General features: G+C 36.2%; 1 protein-coding gene across 10 annotated transcripts in view; it reads right to left on the bottom strand.

The window, feature by feature from the left end:
* The window catches only part of TCF12 (transcription factor 12), a 393760-nt gene that overhangs the window by 236220 nt on the left and 137518 nt on the right, over window positions 1-20022 (bottom strand). For 7 of the 10 annotated variants that reach the window (XM_086321160.1, XM_086321163.1, XM_086321164.1 and 4 more), the window contains exon 4: window positions 8933-9006. The exons of 1 other annotated variant lie outside the window; for it this stretch is intronic. In XM_086321160.1, coding sequence (XP_086177286.1) covers window positions 8933-9006 — 74 coding nt within the window. Of the gene's footprint in view, window positions 1-773; window positions 836-8932; window positions 9007-20022 lie in introns of all 10 variants that reach the window. 2 more of the 10 variants (XM_086321167.1, XM_086321168.1) reach the window with 1 other exon arrangement.

The following is a 20022-nucleotide window of genomic DNA, read 5'->3' as shown; positions in this document are numbered from 1 at the left end:
GTGAAAGGTTTTAAACCATACAGTGGCAAATGGTATTGTAAATATTGTTATTAATTAAAACAGGCTAAGCACACCTAAAGATGTATCCTGCCAGAATCTACCCTCCATTATTTTTTCATGAATAAGAAACATCTAAATTTACAGAAAATAAGTAAAAATCTGTCTAAAAAATTACAAAAAGGGACAAAGAAGAGATTCAAAGATTAACTTGCTTTGACTCCCATTTGTTAACTTTAAAGACAACACTGGGATAAAAAAAGAGAGAGAATTGTAAAGATCAATCCTGATAAAGATGTTATTTCATAGACAAACAAAATTAAATGAAACTCACAATGAGGTGAAAAACTGACCTGCTAGCCCACAAGATCTATGGTAGAACATCTCAACAGACACTGTTCCTGGAAGAATAGCTAAACTGAAAAAACAGAAGGTCTGACTAGCTTAAAAATGGAAAAGTAGACAATCTGATAGCTATGTGATTTCTTTCACTTTAAATATCCACTAGCAAGAAATTTAAAGGAGTGTGTCTCATCTCAATTCAATTTTTTTCCTTAACCAAAAACATTAAGATTATAATTTACAGGGAGGTATTGTTTTGAATAAGACCACAAGTAACAAACAAAACTTTCTCTCATGGGTTTATCTGAACCTAACTTTAAGACACACCTTTTTCTCACCCATAGTTTTCTTCATGTTCAGAACATTCAGAAGGAGCAGTTACATAACAAAACAAATTAATGGGAACATAGAGGCAATATATAGAAAACACTTACTTTAATTCTCTGTCCCTCCTGTCTTGCTTTGCTATTTAACTGCTTCATCTCGTGTTTTGTACCTGAGATCAAGAGGCATAAAATACTATTTCAAAATTTGTGTGTCCTTTCTAATTATTGCATTTGATCTCATAGTAGCTATAAAACCTATATCATTTTCCCATTCAAAAATAAAAACAATTGCAAACAGAAAACAATCTAGAAAAAATATGTGTTCTAAGGGAGAAAACTTCATTACCCATCAATACTGACAAATGGGGGACAATGAGAAAAAAGTATTTTTTTATTTACACAACTAGGTTTTCCCATTTATAAGGGAAGCTATTTATCAAAATCAAACAATCTAGTAGTGGTATAACACAACCACAGCTAACTTGTCAAAACCTAAATAAAACACATGGAGTTTAAGTTTAAGGAGTCATCGTTCTCTGGGGGGGAGTGAGTCTACATGATTTTGTATCTTTCTCAGTCACTAACTGTGCCAGTTTCCTTTTCCTTTGTGACATCTCTTCTCTTTCAATTATTTTGTGATCTTAATCCTATTATCTCAACATAAGTCTTATTTCATTACAAGTGAGCCTGTGTAGTAACATCGAATCAGATCATCCAATCTCTTGTCACTTTTTCACTCTGAATCCATCCTTCATACCCAATGTATTGATCTTCATAAAACCCTTTCTGCCATTTCCCATGTCAAAGTCTATATTTAATTGGCTCTCTATTCCCCAAAGGATAGACTTTATTTCTTCTACAGAAAGGTTATCTGCCTTATCATACTAATCACCTACAAAGCAAGGTGTTATTTGGTATTTATTGCATTTGTGATTTTGGTGCCTCTGTAACTTGTGGTGTCATCATTCTATATTTCCAAAAAGTTGTCTTCCTTTCCACCTTATTTGCACAAGTACTGTTTCTCCTACAGTATTCTATTCAAACATTTCCTATTCTAATAAGTCTTTCCTGACCACCCAAAGTAATTTCTCCCTCTCCTGTATCTCATGGTAATCAATGAAATTACCTTGGTAATTAGTTATTCATTGCCTAATTAAAGCTTCTCACTGTGGCCTTAAAGAGTTAAAGTTCTACAGTTTACTTAAAATAAATATTACTTGTATAACTAATCGTATTTCCTGAACTCTAAGATACACATCCATTCACTTAGGACATTAAAAAAAAGCAGTGCATCCACTAATCTCAGCATGGTAAAACTAGGGAACCACAGTAAATGCAAATTCCAAAAAAGCAGGCAGACAACACCATCATCCTTATTTACAAGCGTAACTCTCATGCCACTGTGCTCTAGTGGGAGAAGAAAACATGTTCTCTCTACTCCTAGATATTCCCAAGGCCTCTACTGTCAAATGTAAATTAACTACACACCAAGTTCTCTCAAAACTTCACCCAGTATAACCCTTTCTGGGGTCAGAATTACCTCTATTTTTTGGTCTGTTGTTTTTTTTTTTTTTTTTGGACAGACAGCATATGAGGGGACTCTAACTTGCTACCCATCAAACTTTAGAGTGGCTCTTAGTCAAGCTATTCCATATATATGAAGAAACAGAGATTGAATACCTGCTAACAATGGAGAGAGCACTAAGGAAAATTAAGATCCCTTTAGCCACATCTAGCACAGTTCAGAAGTCATTAGAGAAGTAACATTAAACGAATACAGATAACCTTATGGACTCATTTTAGTGTCCATAGAATCTGAAAGCTCTGTGTTTATTCTAGTTGAATTTTTAGTTATTTTTGCTTCCCTTAACCCAAGTACCCAATCGATGGATTTGTGTATGATGCTCAGAAATCTAGAACAACCTCTGAATCTTTGTACCCTAATATTTTCATTTTCTATTAATACCTGATCTGGTCAGTCAAGCTGCCATCCATGTATTTTCCTAACAAGTGATCTGAGAAATGACTACTGATGGTGCTTTTTAAATAAACTGAACCCTCATATCCCTTCACAGCAACAGGTAGCACAAGCCACAATATGTATTACAATGAAAGACCTCAAAACATACCAACTATTTATCCTTCAACAGAAAGTTCCTGACATTATTTTGCGCTGAGTCATATACAGCAGCTTAGCTAAACTAAGTATTTTAAAGCCAACTCATCACCACATAACTGGTTTTCCCCTTCTCCACTAATAGGTCTAAGTCCGGAACTGCAGTAAGGTAGTTATTATTAGTATCCACCCCACCCCATCCCCCCTACCAATGAAAAAAAGAAAAACTGGTTCGAGGCAAAGAGAAGTAACATGATTAGAGTCATATAGCTAACAAACAAGAGTGCCAGAAACAGAGCACAGACATCAAGCTCTTAAATTCTACACTATTCTGTCTTACAAAACACTATACTTGCTAGGCAATTCTTTTTTTTAAAGCAAATCATGTCCAATGTCTTCTTTAGAGATATCACTTGCAGATGCTCTTCTTTTTTCACCTTTGCCCTCTCTCTTCTCCCATTCCTTTATTATACGGCCGAAAATTTTAGAAAATTCTTTGAGCTGGGAATACTAAGGGGGTCAAAAACACTAGCATAGAATTTAGAATATGTGAGTTCTAGGCCAGGATCTATCATTAACTAGGCAATGTTTCTAGCCAAATCTCGTGTGTATTTTGTATCAGCAGCACACATCTCAACCTAGCCAAATCTCAAATTCTGTTAGTTTCCTCATTTAGGAAATAAAAAGACTGGATATAGATAACGAACACACTTTCCAGTTTTGAAAATTCTATATTGATATTGCAAAATGGGGAGGGAAAAAAAGAGCAACACACACAACTATTTCATTCTGCAAACCACATTATAAAGAGAAAGTAACACCATGGTAGAAATTTAGCAATTAGAAAAAAATAAGCACACAAACTCTACTCAGTTGAATGGTGTTTCTTTTCCAAAACAACCACCATGATGGATTATATGTAATTTGAAAATACTCATGATTAAACAGCCAGCTCTTGGTCATTGATGGTACCTATAAATATAACTTCTATTAGTAGTGACCTATCAGTGAACTCATACCTTTTAAATTGAGGAATGCAAACTCTATATCTTAGGAAAGAGTATCATCAAAAGACTTCTTTTTCTTATGAGCCCTCTCATAACCCCTAGACAGGATATAAACTCCAATGGTACAACAGCATTCTGAGCTCAGTCTAGGTTGGGTAGCAGAGCTTAAGATGGCAGGAAAACCAAGATGACATGGTCCTTTGGAATTTCCATAAATTAAAATGATCAAACATTTTGAAACAGAATTTGTACATGAGGAAATATAAGCACAAAAACACACAATGAAATATTAGATACCTTGAGAAAATAATAATGCTGATAATAATAGTAGCTTTCATTTATTCTATCAATAAATGAAGTACTTCATAGCTATTATTGCATTCCATCTCTTCCAAAATCCTACGAAGTATGTGTAAGATTACCATAATTACAGACATTAAAGACCTGAACCACAAAGAGGTTATGTAATTTGCCCAGAGTCATGGAGTACAACTCTTTAGAGGCTGTGATCTTAAATAAAATACTTCACTAAGTAGTGTCATCAATTAGAGCAATAATTAATAAGCACAGAAGAAAAGTCTATTACCATTAATTAATACAACCCTGTACTTCAAGCTTAGATCAATTTTGGTTCTTTCCCCTCCAAGGGGGAAGATCTTCAAACACAATCATTAGTATATCTAATGATTCTTCTTTAATTTGATTATGTTCAGGAAACATATAGAGCATTCATTATGTATAAAGTATTAGAAAGACAAACTTTTCTATCAAAGCTTGACAGAAGATTTCTGCTTTCTCAAGAAAGAAATTGAAAGGGAAAGGAAATCAATTTTACATCCTTTACAAATCTAAAGGAAGTAAAAGTAATTAAGCATGACTGAATCAGAAAACAATTCTTATTGTCAAATCAGAAAACAATTCATTACACTTACAATACAGCATATCTGCAAATGTATTCATTCATTTAAATGTTTGTTACAAATAGATCTAGTTGATAAATTCTGATATATATAATTAAGAGTCAACACTTATAGAACACTCACTATGTACCAGACACTGATCTAAGCACTCTACTGATCTAAGCACCTCTTGTTGTATGTGTATCTCTTTTAATTCTCACAACAATTACCTTATAGAGTAATTATTATTATTCCCCTTTCACAGATGAGTAAACTGAGGTACAGTGAATTTAAGTAACTGGCCCAGAATCACACATTCAGTAAGTGGCAGAGCTGGGACTCATACCCAGGCAGTCTGGCTCCTGAGTATGTGCTCTTAATCATTGCCTTCAAAGAAGAGGGGAAAAATCTGAAACTAGAATAAATCATTAACACTGTAGAAAGTAAGAAAAATCATAATATTCTCTGGCCTTTATACCTGGTTAGAAATATCAAATATAGAAAACATTCATTTGCAGGAAAGGATAAAAAATAAGGGAGGGAACGGACAAACTCATTCATTATACCTCTGCCCATGAACTGAGATTAATCACTCCTTTCAGTCTCTGGTGCTTTAAATTCAACCACACCTTCACAAATTTTTGAAACTAGAAGTGCTATTCAATCATCTTCACGCTTTTATCTGTTCACGTGCATGTTTTTGTTCTGCACAGGTGGGGAGTAGGTCAACAGTGTAGAAACCAGAACTCTAATAAAGACAGAGGAGGCTGAGAGAGATACCACAAATATTGTGTTACTTCCCTTCAAATGTCTCAAACATGTTCTGTCCCATCTTCACATTTCCTAAGAAATGTCTACCATTTCCTCCATAACCATTATTAGGCATGGTGTTTATTTCTGTGTCTGCTTAACAAAAACTCTGCAATGAATGATGTGCAGTGGGTAATTTTGATAACCAGAAACTCAACCAATCACTTGTACCCTATGAGGCTACTTTTCTGGTGGATTTGGCAAAAAACAGGGCAGACACACCAGAAAGAGCTTTACTGCAGTGACCCTTCTTACTTCTGAAAGAACAGGCATAAGGCTAACACAGGATAAGAAGCTTGTGGCCTCTTAACCATACAATGCCAGTGGAACTCATGCATCAAGTTTACTGGAGCAGAATGGTATCTTCATTAGAATTAAAGTCAAGACCTATTAGGCAAAAAGTATAAACAGCAAAAATTCTCCTTAGGAAAGTTGTTAAATAAATATTGAGCTCAACTTTCATGAAATTTTGCATAGCCAATCTTGTAGCCTAAAATGCATAGTGCTGCTAAGTTACTTCAGTCGTATCCGACTCTGTGCGATCCTATAGACGGCAGCCCACCAGGCTCCCCCATCCCTGGGGTTCTCCAGGCAAGAATACTGGAGTGGGTTGCCATTTCCTTCTCCATAGTATTACAGTATTAATAGCTTTCAGGTGCCAAATGCTGTTTTACAGTACTGCAAAAAATTGTTTCTTCCTTATAGTTTTCATAGTGGGAGAGGGAGGAAAACAGCAACTCAGATAGTTGAATCCATCTAAATTAAAAGCATATGCTTCACAACTCCACCAAACTACTCATTCTGCCATTTTTACAAACCTTTTTATCACAATTTATCACAAAAAGTAAAATTAAAATTTTTTTCCATCAGTAATGTAAAATCAAATTGTTTATTTAAACGATGCAACTTTTTATGAAGGAAATGTGTTACTTATACAATTTGGTAAAGTCTAAAAAATCTCATTTATATAATTTCTACAAAGGTACCTAATATTTCACAAAAGTTTAAACTGACTTGCTAATTTTACTTACAATGTGTCAAAACTAGCTTTTAGCCAAAGTCATTATGTATTTCTAAATTTTAAAAAGTCAACCTATTGATTCATTTCGATATTTGGCAAAACTAATACAATATTGTAAAGTTTAAAAATAAAATAAAATTTAAAAAAAATAGAAAATAAAAACTCAACCTATTAAAATATTCTGAAGAATTAAGTATTTTGTTCAACTGAAATTTCTATTAACAAACTTATATTCATCTATACTTATGATTAATAAAAACATGGTCAAGATGGTGGAAAACATTTAATAGTAAAACTCAAAAAGTTGAAAATACTCTTAAAAAGGAGTGTTGAAGGCAGTTGCAAAGATAACCATAAATGTCACTCTCCTTGGTGAGAAGAGTTCAGGAGATAGATAAATGTTTTGAAATTATAAATAAAATTCAACATCTTGACTAACTCAGAATCATGACTAGGATAAATAGAAGAAAGTTACTGGAAGAGTAGATTTTACCAGGAACAAAAAGAAAGAAGGGTAGTAAATCCCTGCTTTATCTGATCACTCAGCAGATCAGTAGGGAAAAAAAAATGTGTGTGTAATATGTGTGTATGTGTGGTTCTACAGGGTATCTTGAGATTAATGTGGATTTTTATAATAGAAAACTACTATAAAAATCAATGTAACTTTTCACTGTACATAACATACATTGGAAAAAAATTAAGAGTAAAAAACAGCATTTCAATTTGACCTACAGATCAAACAGCAAAAAGAAAAGCAAGATTTGCTTTGAAGTACATCTCTAAAGGAAAACTTAATTTCAGGAGGATAAAATACATAAATGTTTGGATATATTATTAAGGTCTCTTCTCTTAGAATTCTATTTGTACTCTGGTGACCCACTCCAGTACTCTTGCCTGGAAAATCCCATGGGCGGAGGAGCCTGGAAGGCTGCAGTCCATGGGGTCACTAAGAGTCGGACACGACTGAATGACTTCACTTTCACTTTTCACTTTCATGCATTGGAGAAGGAAATGGCAACCCACTCCAGTGTTCTTGCCTGGAGAATCCCAGGGACGGGAGCCTGGTGGGCTGCCATCTATGGGGTCGCACAGAGTCGGACACGACTGACATGACTTAGCAGCAGCAGCAGAAAGCTTGAAAGTGAAGTAAGGTACAAAGGCACCATTTAATGCATATTAAGAAATAACATGTTATCACACAGCAACTCAAGGCTTAGAAAGAAAATAATCCAATATTAATTAACAAGTAGTACTGTGTCCTCCCATATATAAAATTCCTACTTCAAAATCAAAATAGGGAACTTATATTTCAAATTCACAGTATTACTCAAAAAATAAAAAAAACTTTTAGAGGTGGAAGGAAATTGGGACATCAGCCAGTTTATCCATGTCTAAGATTAAACAGCAAGTTCAAAGCAGAGTCAGTAGTAGATCCTATGATACCCAGAACAGTGCTGTTTACACCACAACCCAGCTTTCGAAGCACTGATTCCAGAAAAGGAAACACTAAAACCCATGTTCAACAGTCTCTCTCTCTGTCTAGTTATTTGGATTCCACTTGGGATATTCCAGTTCTTCTACAAAGTATTTAAAATAAATTAAACATTTAAAGCCAAATAAAACAGTAAAACCACATACCTTAATAAGTATTTTCATTCAGCATTTTTCAATGCAAAACAGTATAACCCATATGGAGTCTATGAATTCCAATCACATTATTCAGGTTATTTTCCATTTATACCAATCTACTTCTGGAGTTAAGTACCCATAAATTTTGTGCTTGTCTATTTTTTCTAGGTTAATTCTGAGGGAAATGAACAGTTCATCATTTTTCAAAGTATGACTCTTCAGAAAAGGTATCTCTTAACCTCAGCAATTTACTACGGAATCTGGGAGCATAGCACTTAATTTTACTGTCAACTCTTTGGTCTACTTTTCAATCTCTCAGTCTCATCTTTTGAAGTTCTGGGGGATTTTTTTTGGGTTTATCTTAATTGTTGGAAAAGGCTCTAACCTTTTACCCTTTCATTGTGTAGAATGTTAATTTGGTCTAAAATTGGTACTTTGAGAGCTCTCAAAGCAAATAAATACAAGAAGAAAAATGATAATGTTTGGAGACTATTTAGTGAGGCATTCCAAGCTCTTCCAACTTTAGTAAAAGTATTATAAGTAGTTAAGGTATAGAATAACACCAAAAATAATTCTTTCTTTGTAGGAGACAAAATAAACTCTCAAGTGTGACAGTTAATGGAAAGAAGTAAAGCTACTGTGAAGGTACTGGGTATTCTAATATACTCCCATAAAATAAGATAATCTTCACTTTTCTTAAGATATAGAATTCATATATGAAAGAACTTACTTATTCTGCCAAATTATCTTTATAGTTTCAATCAAGGGTTAATGAGCAAACTTACTCTAGATGAGTCGTAAGAAGGACTTGGTTGACCACTTGTTCCCCAAGATGTCGTACCTCCTCTTTCATCCATACCTAAGGAGAGAACAAAGTATACAACATAAATCCAAGAGGATACTATGATGGGTTTTGTTTGGTACAGCAGAGACTACAATTCAGTGAGTGGTATCTGCATTTGATTGGAACTGTCTGTGTATCAATCTCTGTCTCAGAAATCTGCAGAAATAAGTCATTTAGGAGTATCTTTATCACTGCTGTATTCAATGCTCTAGAGCTTCCCTGGTGGATCAAATGGTAAAGAATCCGCCTGCAATGCAAGAGACCCAAGTTCAATCCCTGGGTTGGGAAGATCTCCTGGAGATAGGAATGGCAATTCACTTCAGTGTTCTTGCCTGGAGAATCCCATGGACAGAGGAGCCTAGAGGGCTATACTGTCCATGAGGTAGCAGAGTTGGACACGACTGAGTGACTAAGCACGCACGCACGCACATACACACTCACACATACAGCTCTATATACACTGCAGAATTTTAGATCCAATGTAGGTCTTTGGACACTTTCAAACAAAGGATAATCTAGGTCTCTCCACCTGTGTCTGCACCCATTCTAAGAGTAGATGAAATCTCACTTTCAAAGTTTAGTACTGCCTCCATGAAAATATGAAGTCAATAAAGGTTAGAAAATGAAGCAAGTTAAACAATTGCTCAAGTTAATAAACTGGTTTCTACCAAAGCACTGAGTATTCTTAACTGAAGATATCAAACTGAATCAAGCTATATCAAACCATATCATATCAACATTAATGATATTAAAATGATGTGACAACTTATCCTAACAAAATCTCCCCGAAAATCTGATCCTAAATGAGTAGATCCATTCTCAGGGAAAGTGCAAAGGAAAACTCAATGTGAGAAGGATAAGTTACCATGAACAACCGAACAATTCACTGTTTTCCTTAATAGAACTTCTGAAGTTTTGGTGCCATTATTTTCATCTTCCAACCAACCTCCAGAAAAAGCTGAAAGAGTTGGAGATCTCTCAATCTAGCCATTTATCCCTTGTCTGTTTTGAGAACAGTCTTTCTTATCCTTGACACTTTCCCAATCCTTTCTGACCTTCTTTCTATGGTGAAATACAAATGCTTGGCTTTTTTTTGCTTCATTCTTGCATGAGAAACTCTAGATGTTACAAAGACAGCTTTTTATTAAGTTCAGAACCTCTTTTTCTTAAAAAGAAAAAAAAATCCTTGATGTCTTCTGTGATTTAGGTGAGAAGTGGTCTGAAGTAAGTTAAATACTACAAATTCTCCCGTAACTAGCCACAAGCCCCAAGGCTCTCTCATACGGACAAAACTGTCATTTAAGTACTAGGTGACAACAGGAAGGAAAGGAAGTCAGTACCCAAAGTGGAATACACTAATTACTAATTCATGTAATAGGACCCTACTTTATTGTTTTTATGATTCTGTACTTCCTACATCAAAAGCAGTATAGAGAAAAGATGGGTACTACTACAAATAGCACATCAGACACAATTTCAAATGAAAAAGAAGCTTTGAAAACATACAGACTACATGTAGGAGGAAAAAAAAAAGTGTCCTGTTCATTCTTGGAGAATTCTCATTAAAATTCTAGATTTAAAAAAGATTCTACAAGTTCATGTAAAGAATATTCTTGATATAAGAATACAAGAATAAAGAATACAAGAATACCATGTGAAAACACACTGTTACCATCTCTTCAGTATCCATTTATCTGTGATCTGTTTTTCAAACATTTTAGATACGGTTCCAATCAGACTCAATCTAAGACAAAGACTACTACTGATCTATAAATTCCATTAATATAAAACTACTTATGAAATTGCATATAACTTTAGTAGAAGTTTTATTTAAAAAGACCATACTTTCCATTTGTGACTTTTTTCTATATGTGTTACGATTTTTAAAATATCATATAGCAAAAGTAAAATGTGAACGTAAATTGGTTCCTAAAAACAGGTTCTCAAATATTTGTACACCCATAACTCATAAGAGCATTATTTATAATGGCCAAAATGTGGAAGCAAGTTCAACAAAATGTGGTATATACATACAATATAATATTATTCAGTTTTTAAAAGAAAGGAAATCCTTACACATGCTATAACCTGAGGACATTGTGTTAAGTGAAATAAGCCAATCACAAAAGGACAAATACGGTTTGGTTTCACTTACATAAGATACCTAGAGCAGACAAATCCATAGAAACAGAAAACAGAATGGTGGGCCTGGAGGTGGGATGATTCTCACTGAACATTTAGAACATTTAAGACAAACTTATTTTGATGATCCTATTCTAATGAAAATAATTCATTTTATGATCCTGAACTGTCTTATATCAAACAATTAAATACGAGGGCTATGTGTTATTTTCAATACATTTATTTTTAAAAAATAGGAAAAATAGGTGCCTGCTATTGAAAACATCTCAGACAAAATGTTAAAGTCATAAGTAAGATTTTGAGAAAACACATACTTAATTTTCATCATGTGACACTAACTACTTACTCAACATGTAAGAAGAGCAAAGATTAAACAAAATGGTAATTAATTAAGCCACAAACTAAAGAGTACTACATACCAGTGATACTAAACATGTAGGGGACTCAAAAGATGCTATAGAATTTAAAGGATTGACTAGGGTTTAAACTTAGAGCTCTGTAGCTTTATTGTTAAATGTATCCAGACTCTGAGTAGAAGAAGGTCGTGGCTGGCACTGACAAAGCAAGAGTCATCCTTTAGCACAATGACTCCTTTCTGCTGAAGACAATAGTTGTACAAACTGAAATATAACAGGAATAATAAACTTTCCAAAGCATCAGCCATAAGACCAAGGTAACCAGGAACAAAGAAATTAAACACAGAAAACAAACAATAGAGAAATTGATCACAATTTGAAAAATTATTTATCAACAAGAAAATACACCATAGTTGCAATACAGTAATTAGAAGGGAAACATTTCTATTAAGATATGCCTGAACCACCATTGCCATGTATTTTTCTTTCCTTCCTATTTCTAGCCTACACATGCCAATTCAACAAATTCTGATATGTTAGTGCCTCAACTGACAGATTAAAATGGTAGATCCAACAGAAAATTTAGCAATAATTAAGGAGAAACACTTCTGAGTTTTGCTTAACTTTCTAATTAACTTATTCTATTTCTATTCAACAAAATTAAAAAGATTAACCAATAACTTAACTAATGCAGAGATTTAAATGACCCTTTTCTTTTTTTTATCTTTTATATACAGAATCTAAGTACCTGCTTTTCTGAATGGAACCAATTAAAATCCAAAATATATTTTGACTTCATGTGTCTCAATATAAAAGGCATACTATTTTATTTAGTATTTTCCAGTAAAGAGCAAACATTACATTTTAGACCCAGTATCTAAAAATACTGGTTTGTGAATTAAATGAAACAATCTGCTTCCTTCTTTTGTAAAACATTCAATACAAAAAATAATTGAAAGCAAATCATAAATTACTATACATACAGGCACTTCCCTAAGAAGTGGGCCTGGGCCTTCTGGCCTGGGAACCTGAAGAAGGAATAAAAGGTGTAACCAAAGTTTTGAGATGTCAGAGAGCAAGACTCATAAGGAGAAAGTAAAACATCTAGTGTTAATTTCTTTTCTATGAAGGATTCAGATACTAGTCTGCTTGCTTCTTCTCCACTCCACCACCATTTTCGACTGAAAGTATCCCCTTTCTTGAGTCAATATAAACTTATGTCAACAGCTTCTATCCCACTCCTTTCATTTTCCTAGCACAGAGTATTAAAGACTTCTCTAGGTTTTTAACAATGAGCAAAAACTGGAAACGAGTTTTTTTTAATTAGCGACTTGTTTTATACCTTATATGCCTGTTTCCCATCCCATCTGGGCCCCCAGAGGCTCAAACAGGACATAGTTTGTGTATATAATGCATTATTCAAGGCTTAGTGAGGCTCAGACAAGAAATGCCTGGAGGTAAAAGAGGTGAATGACAAGTAGAGCTGCTGACCAGCTCCTTCTCTCCCACCTGCCACCACCAGACCTACACCACCTAGACTCTGCCACCCTAGACTACAAGGAGGGTAAAGGGAGAAACAGGTCTAGACCTGGAAAAGATTTCAGGTACTGGTGGGGAGTCTAGTGAGCAGAGGACTGAAAGGGAAAGGAGTGCAATACAAAGAATATCCCTGCAGCAAAGCTATAAGAAGGCAACACAGCCACTTGGCCTGGTATTATGCCAGAGAGCTAATCCTTGTGGAAAAGGGACATATATAAAGTTGGGAGGAAGGGCACAGGGGATGACTGTATACTTTTCTGTCTCCGTCACACACACACAGAGCTTTAGTAGCCTTGAAATCAAGTTTTTATTCTAGCAAATAAAATGTACTTCAAAAATACCAAATGCCAACACTGTTATAAATAAGGAAAAGATAATATACTTTTGTAGGATTGCCATCTGCTATAGGGTGATTCAATAGATGATCTGATAAAAGAAACCTGACTAGAGATAGCTATGTCAGATAACCGAAGCCATGGATGCATCTGTTCAGTAGTTTCTTCACTCAATTTTATCTGCAGAGTAATGATATTCCTTTAGATGAGACTCAAAGGCTGCAATCAAATGTAAAATAATATACACTTAAAAACCTACCATCATTTTTCATTATATTTTTTCAAATTTTAGATACTTGTGAAGTAAATCTACTGATATGCTTGTCCAGAAACTGTGAAACAGAAACAACTAGAATATAAAAGCAAATCCTTTGATTTTATGCTACAAATGCATGAAAAACAAATAAGATAGAAAAGCTATGGAAATGTAGAAATTGTAAAGATATTTAGAGAAGACCTTCTGCTTCATAGGCATACACATGGCTTACAGAAGCTTTTATTTTACTAATAAAAACTTGAGCTTCTGTACAATGAATTGTCAAATTAGAAAGTTTGATTCTTTTTAAAGTATGCAAGAGGGCTTCCCTGGTGGCTCAGTGGTAAAAAATTCACCCACCAATGCAGGAGATATGGGTTTGATCTTTGATTCAGGAAGATCCCACAGGCCAAGGAGCAATTAAGCCCATAAGCCACAACTATTGAGCCTGTGCTCCAGGCTGTGCTGGAGAGCTCTGAACCTTCCTGTGCTCCAGAGCGCAGGAATTGCAACTACTGTGCCCATTCGCCACAACTACTGAAGCCTGTGTGCTCTAGAGCCTGTGCTCCACAATAAGAGAAGCCACTGCAATGAGAAGCTGGTGCACTACAGTTAGAGTAGCCTCTACTTGCTGGAACTAGAGAAAAGCCCATGCAGCAACGAAGACCCAAGCACAGCCAAAAATTAATAAAACATGCAAGAAAATAAGATCAGTAAAAAGATTTGAAGGAATGATCTTTTTAGCTCATCTTTAAAATTTAATCAGAATTTTTGTTTGGTATTGATGAGAACAAAGATTTACAAGTAGGGATATTCTAGTGCCAAAGTACACTGCTACTGCTGCTAAGTCACTTCAGTCGTGTCCGACTCTGTGTGACCCCATAGATGGCAGCCCACCAGGCTCCCCCGTCCCTGGGATTCTCCAGGCAAGAACACTGGAGTGGGTTGCCATTTCCTTCTCCAATGCATGAAAGTGAAAAGTGACAGTGAAGTTGCTCAGTCGTGTCCAACTCTTCGTGACCCCTTGGACTGCAGCCAACCAGGCTCTTCCATCCATGGGATTTTCCAGGCAAGAGTACTGGAGTGGGTTGCCATTGCCTTCAAAGATAATTAAGCATGACTGATTTCAATAAAATGACTTATCTTGAAAATAACTTCCAAATAGTGATTTTTGCTATGCTATTTTTACTAGCCACATCATTCTATATAAATATCCTGTAAATATACAATTAAACAGGACATTAACAGCGATTTAATCAATGACGTAAGAGTAGAAGATCAAAAGGAAAAAGGGAGACGATCAAAAGGCAGATCTATCTGTTTAGGAAAAATAAAAAACTGCCTAATGCCCAGGGAGCCCAAAAAAATAAAGTCTGACAGTGTTTCCACTGTTTGCCCATCTATTTCCCATGAAGTGATGGGACCACTGCAGATGGTGACTGCAGCCATGAAATTAAAAGACGCTTACTCCTTGGAAGGAAAGTGATGACCAACCTAGCTAGCATATTCAAAAGCAGAGACATTACTTTGCCAACAAAGGTCCGTCTAGTCAAGGCTATGGTTTTTCCAGTGGTCATGTATGGATGTGAGAGTTGGACTGTGAAGAAGGCTGAGTGCCGAAGAATTGATGCTTTTGAACTGTGGTGTTGGAGAAGACTCTTGAGAGTCCCTTGGACTGCAAGGAGATCCAACCAGTCCATTCTAAAGGAGATCAGTCCTGGGATTTCTTTGGAAGGAATGATGCTAAAGCTGAAACTCCAGTACTTTGGCCACCTCATGCAAAGAACTGACTCATTGGAAATGATTCTGATGCTGAGAGAGATTGGGGGCAGGAGGAGAAGGCGACAACAGAGGATGAGATGGCTGGATGGCATCACTGACTCGATGGACGGACAGGGAGGCCTGGCGTGCTGCGATTCATGGGGTCGCAAAGAGTCGGACACGACTGAGTGACTGAACTGAACTGAATGCCCAGGGAGTGAAAGAAACTTAAGTTTTCCGGGAGCAAGCAGGTATTTTGTACCACCTTTAGAACTATCTAGTGACGTGGTATACTGAGGATTTGCTCTGATTGTCTGAAGAGCCATTCTAACCCTGACAAAGATCATGAGCCATCTCCAAACCTCCTCTCAACTAGCTGGCTGTCAAATTTCTGGAAACAAGGCCCTCTCAGTGCATCTGAGAAGCAACTGCGGTACTCCTCTGTAGTCTCAACAATGAAGCCCTGCACCTAAACAACAATAACAGATATTTTCTTCCATAGAGGCACAAAAGAAGTATACTCAAAAAATGCCAAATGCTTCTTCTCCAACTCTGGATAAGTCTCAGCCAAAAATGTCCCTATTCAGTTCCTCAACGATACAATCCCATTAGATTTACCTTGTAAACGGTTCCAAAATCTGACTCACTATTTTTAACACGATCATCTTAGTCTGAGTCACCATCATCTCTACCTGTATCACCGCAACAGTGTCTTGAAAAGTCCCCCTGCTTCTTGGCCCTGCAACAGTGTGTATTCTCTACACAGGAACTAGAACAACCTTTTCAATACAACTCAAATTCTGTCAATCCTATGTTCAAAACCTACTCATCTCATTCAGTATTAAATCCACTGGTCAACAATGTTTCATGGTTTCCACCTCCCACCTCTCTGACTTCATCTCTTACTATTCATTCTCTTAGATCACTCTTTTTCTTCAACTACATGGATCCCTGTTTTTGCTCAAACACACCAAGCATGCTCTCTCCTTTGGGCCTTGCCACTTGCTCTTTCCTCTTCATAAAATGCTTCCCCAGATATCTGAATGGTCTGTTCCCTGAATTTCCTTCAGGTCTCTCTGTTCAAATGTCATTATTATGGAGGGACATTACAATCTGGGTTTTTTCCCCCAGTACACTGACAGCTCCATGAAAACAAAGGAGTAGTCTATTTTATTCAGTGTTTCATGTTTGGTGCCTGGAACAATGCCTGACACACAGTAATCACTAACAAACATTTGTGGAAGAAATAAATGTATCAAGTACAATAATCAGTTTCATAAAAGTGGGGGTGAAGCTGGTTCCCTATTTATTAGCTTATCATTCTTAATTAGACAATAATAAAAACCAATACTCTAAATATTTATATTGAACAGTAGTTTGAAAATAACAGTAAGAATCAATTAGGCTGTAAATGACTCTATGAACTAGACAGCAACTAACCCCAAAGAACAAAAATTATTTTAAAAGTTATAGAGAAACCTAAATTCTCATTAGGCTTGGTACTAAACAACACACAGACATTAAATATCATAGCTCTGAAATGAACTTATCACATGTCCTTTGAAAAATCATTTTGTATTCACTATAGCACTGCCTAAAATATATTGTTACAAAAGGAAGTCTAAATAAAAACTATTCCCAGAAGTTTCATAGTCAGCATGATGTTGAGACATTTACAAATGTGGTTAGAAGTGTAGTGATTCTCTTAAATTAGCTAACACATCTTTCATATTCCCTTAACCAGTTACTCACTGTATTAATTTCTACCTTGGAAATATTTTGAGTAACTATCCCTTGTTCTCACAAATACAGTGCTCTGGTTCAGATCCTATATACTGCCTATTCTCCTATTATGTTCCATTCCAATCCACAGTTAACACTGCCAGCACACTTACCTTGCTATAAACATAAGCTGGATCACATCCATTCACTTTTCAAATATGATCCTCCATTGCCTCAGAAATAACACTCACACTCCTGAGTACGGCATGCTTCAAAGAGGCCTCAATTTCCCTTTTTCAGCTTCTGTACATACTATATCCCTCAGAAAACTCAATTCTCCAGCCTCACCAAGACGTTAATCACTCCCCAAGTATACCATAACTTGTCACACATTCATTTTCTACTCCTGTTGTTCCCTAGTTCTAGAATACTCTGTTACCTTTTCTCTCACCTATTGAATTTCTAATTCTGAATCAGTCTAAGATAAAATGTCCCCTCCTCTGAGAAGTATTTTCCATCAACTAAGTCAAAATTAATCACACTTCTTCAGAAAACAAATTGTACTTATTTTGTCTTCAACATTGATAGCCGTTTTTCATGAATATCCTACCAATAAAACTTTGAAACAGGAACATACCTTGCTCATCTCTATGTACTTCTGGTACTTTGCAGAAGTGTGGCAATTTGCATTCAAATGTCTGCTGCTGCTGCTGCTGCTGCGTCGCTTCAGTCGTGTCCGACTCTGTGCGACCCCATAGACGGCAGCCCACAAGGCTCCCCCGTCCCTGGGATTCTCCAGGCAAGAACACTGGAGTGGGTTACCATTTCTTTCTCCAATGCATGAAAGTGAAAAGTGAAAGTGAAGTCGCTCAGTCGTGTCCGACTCTTCCGGACGCCATAGACGGCAGCCCACCAGGCTCCCCCGTCCCTGGGATTCTCCAGGCAAGAACACTGGAGTGGGTTGCCATTTCCTTCTCCAATGCATGCAAGTGAAAAGTGAAAGGGAAATCGCTCAGTCGTGTCCGACTCTTTGCAACCCCATGGACTGCAGCCCACCAGGCTCCTCTGCCCATGGGATTTTCAAGGCAAGAGTACTGGAGTGGAGGGGTGCCATCACCTTCTCCGATTCAAATGTCTACTAAGTGGTTAAGGAATATATAAAATCAGAGTGTTCACATGACAGTCTGTCATCAAGAATTCAGTAACTAAAGATGGGTTAAAAAAATTCAATATAGAAGAGGGACGTGTAAGAATCTAAGTAGCTCTTCAAGAATTACTAAAATAATATTATTTTTAAAGTATTATTTTTTAAAGCAGACTGCAAATATGCTAGAAGAAATCTCAAAACTGAACAAGTGAGTTCAGCTTTCAACATGATACACTAAGCTCCTACAGACAGCTATTATAAATTCCCAGAAAAAATGTAAAAATTAAACAAACTACCTAAAGGCTCCACCTTAAGAGTAAACCTAACAGGTCTACCAAGAGAATGAACAAAACTTGGCTGCTTTTTGGATGGAAATATAAACTTGGAAGAAGAGACCAGAATGAATTTTTCCTTTTAACAACTTTTGTATGAGTTTCCCTAAAATTCAGTTCAGGTGAGTTTCCCATTTTAAAGCTTTATACTGGAGGCAAGCAGCAGCCACAACCTGCAGGAACTAAAATTTCAACAGAAAACTCACTACCTTTCTGAATAGAAGGAAAAGAGGACAGAACAGGACAAACATAATCACCAGGAAATAACAAAAGACTCCCAGAAAAGATGAGGCCCAAATCACGGGCACGTCTCTGCTCAAGTCTTTGGCTGAGTCCTAATGTACACATCCATAGGGTACTTCGCAGCTGAGGCTAAAAGAATCAAATCAAAAAGCAGCTGCCAATCTCACGCAAGATAAAGAGTTTTCACTATGAGAGTCTAATTCAATTAATGGCTATAAAACAAAGAAATCAAAACTCCTTGGAAGAGCATGAAAGAAACCAATATTTCCACAAATAACATTCATAATATCTATACAACAAGCCAAAATTCCTTGACAATGACATGTGAATCAATCTCAAAGAAAAAGATAATGAACAGAGGCCAACTTCAAAATGACCCAGATACTGAAATTTTCAGACAAGGAAATTAAATCAAATAACTATACCCAGTGAAATAAAGGACATATGCTCTTAATGAATGAACAGACTGGAAATCTCAGAAAACACATACAAAAAAAATTAAAAGTTTAGAAATAAAGATTACAATATCTGAAATCTTTAAGAACAATTTCTGGATGGGTTTAAGAAAGGAAACAGGTCCGATGCTGTAAAGAGCAATACTGCATAGGAACCTGGAATGTTAGGTCCATAAATCAAGGCAAACTGGAAGCTGTCAAACGGGAGATGGCAAGAGTGAACGTCGACATTCTAGGAATCAGCACACTAAAATGGACTGGAATGGGTGAATTTAACTCAGATGACCATTATATCTACTACTGTAGGCAGGAATCCCTTAGAAGAAATGGTGTAGCCATCATGGTCAACAAAAGAGTCCGAAATGCACTACTTGGATGCAATCTCAAAAACGACAGAATGATCTCTGTTCATTTCCAAGGAAAACCGTTCAGTGTCACGGTGATCCACGCCTATGCCCCACCAGTAATGCTGAAGAAGCTGAACGGTTCTATGAAGACCTACAAGACCTTTTAGAACTAACACCCAAAAAAGATGTCCTTTTCATTATAGGGGACTGGAATGCAAAAGTAGGAAGTCAAGAAACACCTGGAGTAACAGGCAAATTTGGCCATGGACTACGGAATGAAGCAGGGCAAAGGCTAACAGAGTTTTGCCAAGAGAACGCACTGGTCATAGCAAACATCCTCTTCCAACAACACAAGAGAAGACTACACATGGACATCACCAGATGGTCAACACCAAA

This window comes from Bos grunniens, chromosome 10 (assembly GCF_055505025.1).
Source record: "Bos grunniens cultivar Pamir isolate PY7600 chromosome 10, Bosgru_T2T1.0, whole genome shotgun sequence".
NCBI lineage: Eukaryota > Metazoa > Chordata > Mammalia > Artiodactyla > Bovidae > Bos > Bos grunniens.
The sequence above is the reverse complement of the archived record's forward strand: the minus strand, read 5'-3'. Positions and strand labels throughout refer to the sequence as shown.